The sequence below is a fragment of the Triticum urartu genome, unplaced genomic scaffold (genome assembly GCF_003073215.2).
Source record: "Triticum urartu cultivar G1812 unplaced genomic scaffold, Tu2.1 TuUngrouped_contig_4361, whole genome shotgun sequence".
NCBI lineage: Eukaryota > Viridiplantae > Streptophyta > Magnoliopsida > Poales > Poaceae > Triticum > Triticum urartu.
In genome coordinates this window covers 1-6,372 of record NW_024114944.1, presented here as the reverse complement: position 1 = coordinate 6,372, position 6,372 = coordinate 1, and the positions used below count along the sequence as shown (strand labels likewise).

General features: G+C 46.3%; 1 protein-coding gene across 1 annotated transcript; it reads right to left on the bottom strand.

The window, feature by feature from the left end:
• Positions 1–1,816: 1,816 nt before the first annotated feature.
• Positions 1,817–5,420, bottom strand: LOC125527710 (transmembrane 9 superfamily member 9-like; the record flags this gene model as incomplete). The annotated part of the gene is given in 7 exon segments (XM_048692231.1): positions 1,817–3,322; positions 3,458–3,608; positions 3,686–3,798; positions 3,884–3,992; positions 4,079–4,188; positions 4,272–4,436; positions 5,260–5,420. Coding segments are annotated over 7 exon segments (1,967 nt in total), but the record flags the coding sequence as incomplete, so codon positions are not given.
• Between the last annotated feature and the right edge of the window lie 952 nt (positions 5,421–6,372).

Here is a 6,372-nt window from a genome sequence, read left to right as displayed (position 1 = left end):
TCAGAAGACTCGTGTTTGGGATAGATGTCGGCATCGCATATGCTTAGTTATGCAAAATGTATGCATTGCCACTATCTATCCCCGACGGTTTCTGGATCGTGTGGGAAGGACCCCTCCTATCACACACACAAGCAAGGCGACGGTTTAAAATGTCGTCATGGAAAGAGGTTAAAACCGTTTGTATATCAGCTCGCTATACTAGTGGTAGATCGTCCGGACCCGGAGCAGAGACTCATTCATATAGCTTGTAACACCGTTTTTTAATTTTTTTAAAAAACATCCTCATTCGGTACATTAACCTCTGAAGAGAAAAGGTTCTAAAAGTATTCGCTAATCAAGCTACTCATCAGACTCATTATCTTCTCTCCAAACTCCTTATTCATCCAACAATTTCTTGATATGATTTCTCTTCTTATGAGCAGTTGCAAAATTGTTTAAAAAAACTTGGTATTCCTATCGCCAAACTTCAACTAGTTCGCACGACTCCGTTGTACCAATAAATTTCTTCCTTTTCCAAGTTCTCCACTATTTTAATGAGTAAGTGTCGCTGTCGGTCCGCTGCCTTGTGAGTAAGGAGGCCCAACCGCAGCTGTTCCAACTCAGCCTTGAGCTCTTTTAGGCGGCGATGAGGTGCCTTCAGGATCTCCCTATCCCAGTCATGCATGGTTGCTGCTGCGGTGTGCTCCCATGCATCTGTTACTAGTTGCATAATATTCTCCTCCTGGAGCCACCTCGCCTCAAATTTCTTCACATACGCGCGCTGCTGGTCACCCTGCACATCGCCCTCTTTGTCCACAAAGATCGGTCGATGGTTAGATTTTGTGTGATGCGTTGATCACCTTAGCATGCGGAAAGAGATCATGAATTGCTCATTACACACGACCCTATGAGACATTCCCGCAACCTCCTCCTTCGCCAAGTGAGTTGATCTCATGAGAACCCCATATCTTCTGACTCACATTCTACTAGAGCATCTCTGAATCTCTCCATCATACTCATCGGCCGTGGCACCCCTCCCTCCTTTTCATGAGAATATAGTATCTCGTTAAAATCACCTGCTACTAGCCATGGTATGCGGATCTACTCATAGAGAGTGTTAATATAGCCCCAAGAGAGGTGCTTATCTTCCCAATTTGGCTCCCTATAGAAGCCCGTAAATCTCCACGTCTCCTCCCGCGAGCTACCCACCAGCACATCAATGAAATTTTTGCTCTTATCCCGAACCTGGATAGTAATCAGGTTACGCCAAAACAGGAGCAAGCCACCGCTTGCTCCTGCACTCTCATGAACGTCCACCTTGTCCATCTTTAGTTTTTTTCTCAACTTTTCTGCCTTAACTGTGTTCAGATATGTCATATGTTTCAGACAGAAAAACCATGTCTAGCCCCCGGACGTCCAGGAGTGCTCGAACTGCCTTGGTGTTTGGCCACACCACGGCAGTTCCAACACAGGAGTTTCATTGCTGACTGTATCATGTGATTGATGTCGAAGAAACTCCTCGTCAGCGAATCACCCGGAGGACTGCAGATCCCAGCTTCGCATCAATGATTAACGACGGAAACTCACGACCAGCGGTAGCCGCCGGAGGTCAGTAGACCCAGCTTTGCAACAGTGATCAACGACAAAACTCCCGGTCAACAAAGCCGCCAGGGGAACAGAAAACAGAGACCAGAGGGTGTGCGATTGCCGCCGCTAGGAGCTGTGTCTCCCGGTCAGACTCATGTGTGGACACCTGTGATGTAGGCGGTTGGAGATGCCCTAACTAGTCACAATATTTTTCACTGCAGTGGTATATATCCAATAAAAAGGCTCAATGTACGTCAACAATTACATTACATTCTGGCATGAAGTAATTGAGATTTATCAGCATCCATATACAATTCAGAATAGGTACTTTATCAGCATCCACATACAATTCACAACAGGTACTTCACAGGCATCCTCGTGATCCAGATGCTAAAGACAAAAAAGGGACAAGAGAATAAAACTCACGGAGCTAGCTATGATAGTTTAACCATGGATAACACATCACCACTTCATCTTTAACAGCCAGCTTTCAGAACTCAGAATTGATGCCATAGATAGCTAAATTTAGAGGGCGGCATTCACTGGCCACATCATCGACCTTCACCATGTCAACAGAAAATTAGGGAGAAGAGCACTATTACTCAATCTTCACAGACGAGTAAATCAGCCTAGTGAACATTAAACAGGCGTAGAATCCAATTGTACCCGTCAAGGCAAAGAACGCATATGAGGCGATGAGCATGTAGCCGAAGTAAAGGATGGCTGACACAAACTTTGTGATCTCCAGCTTTGTGTAGAAGTAGAAAGTCGCATACAGGAAGAGGTACAGGGCAGAAGATCCTGATGTCAAGTATGATCTCCACCACCACAGGTAATCCTCACTGCATAGCTGGAAGTAGCAGAGCACAATCGAGATCTCGGCACATGTGACGATTAGAATCAGGAAGACAAGGAAGAGGAACCCAAAGATGTAGTAGAATTGGTGCAGCCAGATGGAGGTCAGGATAAAGAAGAGCTCAATGAACACAGCTCCAAATGGAAGGATCCCTCCAATTAGAATCGAAAAGATTGAGTTCATGTACCAGGCTTGCTCAGGTACCTGCCTGGGAATCTTGTTTGTTTTCACTGGGTCTTCAATGGCTGGTTTCTTGAAACCAAGGTAACTCCCAACAAACACTAAAGGCACCGAGATACCAAACCAAAGGAGGACAAGGGCAAACATTGTGGTGAATGGAACTGCACCAGAGGACTTCTGCCCCCAGATAAGAATATTCAAGAAGAAGAAAACAGTGAACACACTGCCAGGGAAGGTGAATGCTGTCCTCAAGGCAATGTTCTTCCACTCTGAGCCCTTGAACAACTTGTAAAGACGTGAAGAAGAGTAGCCAGCAAGCAAACCCATGAAAACCCAAAGCAAGAGCATAGCTGTCATCAGTCCACCTCTGTTGGATGGAGAAAGGAAGCCAAGGACTGCAAAGACCATCGTGACAAGCATCATGCCAAAAAACTGGACACCTGTACCAACATAAACACAGAGCCAATCAGAGTTGGCAGGCGGCCTGAAAACATCACCATGAACAAGCTTCCATCCAGTTTCTTCTTGGGCTTCCTCCTGAGTCTCAAGCTGGTTATACTTGGAGATATCCCGATAAAGGGTTCGAAGCATGATCATTGCAACCATTCCGGAAAGGAAGAGAACGATCATGAGAGAATTTACAATGGAGAACCAATGGATTTGATCATCTGTCATCAGCAGATAACTGTCCCAGCGAGATGCCCACTTGATATCACTCTCCTGCAAGTTGATAAGAGTAGTTGAAAGAATTAGTAAATAATATCAAGCTCCACCTAGGACACACTAAACAATACTATAGCAAATAAAATCACTTCAATAGTGTCGAACCTAAAAGGTTTACACATTAATTATCACCTTGAAATCCACATCGTATGTGAAGACAATGTCTTTGCCAGCTTCAACCTCCAGAGGAGAATCAGATGATGTAATTATACGTTTCGCATTCGGATCGCAAGTGGTCAGATGAGTCTTCTTGTCATTCCACTGTCCATATTCGTGCTTCACACTGCAGCATATGCCATTGTTTTTCAGATTCAAATCACCAAAACCTGAATTTTCAAATAATTATAAGCTCAAATGTACCTGTAGGGTTTTACTTCAAAGGCCACTATCCTAGAAACATCCCTTTGTGCATCCCTGTGATATTTCACCGTAAAGGACAAATGATTGTGGATGAAGTACTTTTCATCCTTACTCTGTCAAACAACCAAGAAAAGTAAAGTGCACAGAAGAACTTTGCCCCCAGATGACATTTGATCAATACATAATAGTTTAACTTACCCCTGAGTATTGTCCTTTGGCTCCAACATGGAACCCATGTTGATAGAAATAAGCACCTTCTTGATCCACTCTTTGAATAGGAACAACTAGAGGTAGGTTGTCAAGAATCCTGTTGGATGTAGAGAATTTATGTGAGACCTACCGATAGACATCAATAAAATCTTAGATAATCCAGAAATTAAATGACTAACATACATGTTCACGCGGTACTCATCTTCAATCTTTTCCTTGAGAACCTTTCCTTCTTTTTCCCCAACTGAAATCTTGCAGACTATTTGACACATCTGAGGTACCCTCATTTCAAACTGGAAAACATAGACATGAAAAGTTAAAGGCCAACTGTGCAAAGTACCGGGCAAAGAAAACAATGGATAGAAAAAGAACAAACCACATATGGAGAGTTCTCAATGCGATCCCCACGGAGAACTTCACCCAGATTTTCAGCACTGTCAACGATCGTATCTGGCTTACAGAATGGGAGAGAGTAGAAGGAGTAGGGAAGTTGTGTCTTAATTGAAGTCAGTTTATTGACTTTCACAGGGAGATGGTCTTTCTGCATTGAACCATAATAATTCAGTTAGCAGTTGCATACGAACAAGTGAATCCCAGTTAACTGAACTCTAAGGGGGAAAAAAGGTGAGCATGGAGCACGGCCCAAAACTTGCATAAACCATTTGCCAGCTTAGTGCATAATGTATGCTAGTAAGTTGGATATGAATTATTAGATGGAGATTCAGATCTTTGAGTGAACAACCAACAAATGTAATTCCTATGAAAATCCTTTGAATCAAAGAAGCACTGACACTGTTGAGAAGGGCCACACATCCTAGCGAACTCCAGTTTTAAAGGCCAATGTTTTTTCCCACCTGAGATTTTACAGCTTATAAACGAGCAAATCTGCATTCCGAAACTTATTCGGTCCTCGAAAATCACTTATAGGCAACTTATATCACGATTTAGTGACAAGCATTGACGACCATAAATCATCTTTTAAATCCGCATTGCCGCCAGCACACGAGCTGCCAATCAGCCGTCAATCTCCGTGCATTGACTACTAAATCTCGTCACCCCATTCCCATGGCATGTTCATTCGTCCTAACGCAAAAGCAGGCGCGGGGCAACCATAATTTCGAGCGACAAGCATAGTTCTAAGTTTGGCTTCTCGAAATGCATACACTCCGCGCACCACCTACATTGCGCGAGGCCACATCACAATCTAACCCCGTGACAGCACGGAGATCTCCGAGACACCCAGCCGCGCGAGCCCAGATCTGGGCATGCTGCGCCCAGATCCGACCAGAACACGATCCTGCGCGGGAGGGGTCCACGCAAGCAGGGAGGAAATAGAGTTTGCCGCAAGATAGTACGGTGGGTACCTTTTCGAAGTCGTTGGGCGCGACGCCCGGGAGGTAGAACCCGGCGGCCGGGACCACGAGGAGGCAGAGCGCGGCGAGGACGACGGACAGAGCCGCCGCCGTCGCCGGCAGCGATATCGTCATGGGGAACCGAGGCGGTGGGCGAGGGTCGCTCACGGTTCGCTCGAGCGCTCGGGCCGGTGAGAGTGGCGAGAGGAGAATGGCTTTTCCGTTGCGACGAGGTGGGAGCAAGAAAATGCGAAAGCGTCGTATCCCTACCTAGCCTTTTTTTCATATTTTTTTTCTTTTTTCGTCAATACCAAAGCTCACGCATCTTTTCATTTATAGAAGGAATAAGAAAGAGTACAGATAAGGGTACATGGCATGACACGAACGCAAAAAGGCCCACCAAGCCCTAAACAAGAGAGGCGGACCGAACCAACAAGACGACTAACATCACCAAATACTAGAACCAGGGACACCGAGAACACTAACATCACCAAATACTAGAACCAGGGACACCGAGAACGAACAAGATTGCTCCTTCAAGAAGGAAAAACGGCACGCAACGCCGCCGCCATCTGGTCCCCCCTGAGCGCGAAGAGGGCGCAAATGAAGGCTGTGGCAGCAGCCGAGCAGAGATTTCTCCCTGGCCTGATTCTGAGCAATCCTATAGCCGTCGGATCCGAAAAATTGAGATGGGAAAGTCGTTGTTGGTTGGAGCCGCCAAATCTGGAGGGGGGTAGGCCGCCGGAACGTGGCACCTGGCACCACAGACACACGGCAAAGGATCTGGCACAAAGCGAGGCGTGGAGGTACATCATCAGAGGTACGGTGAGGCGGAGAGAACCGGCGTGGGGAAGCAGCAGCGATAAAGCGACACCGGTAAGCAAAGACTGCAAAGAGCGCAGATCTGAGTTGTCGTGTTTGTAGTTGTGCTCCTTCCAGCTCATTTGGCCATGCAGATCTGAGTTGTCACTTGAGAACGCAGGTCCACAGGCCGTCGGGGCCGAGGCAACACCAACAAAGACCCACTGTGAGGCGTCGCATGAACACCACAACCCCAAGCCGGCGCGCAGCAAAAGGCAGCTGCCGCTAGGGAATCAAGCACTATTGCATCAACAATCACCATGC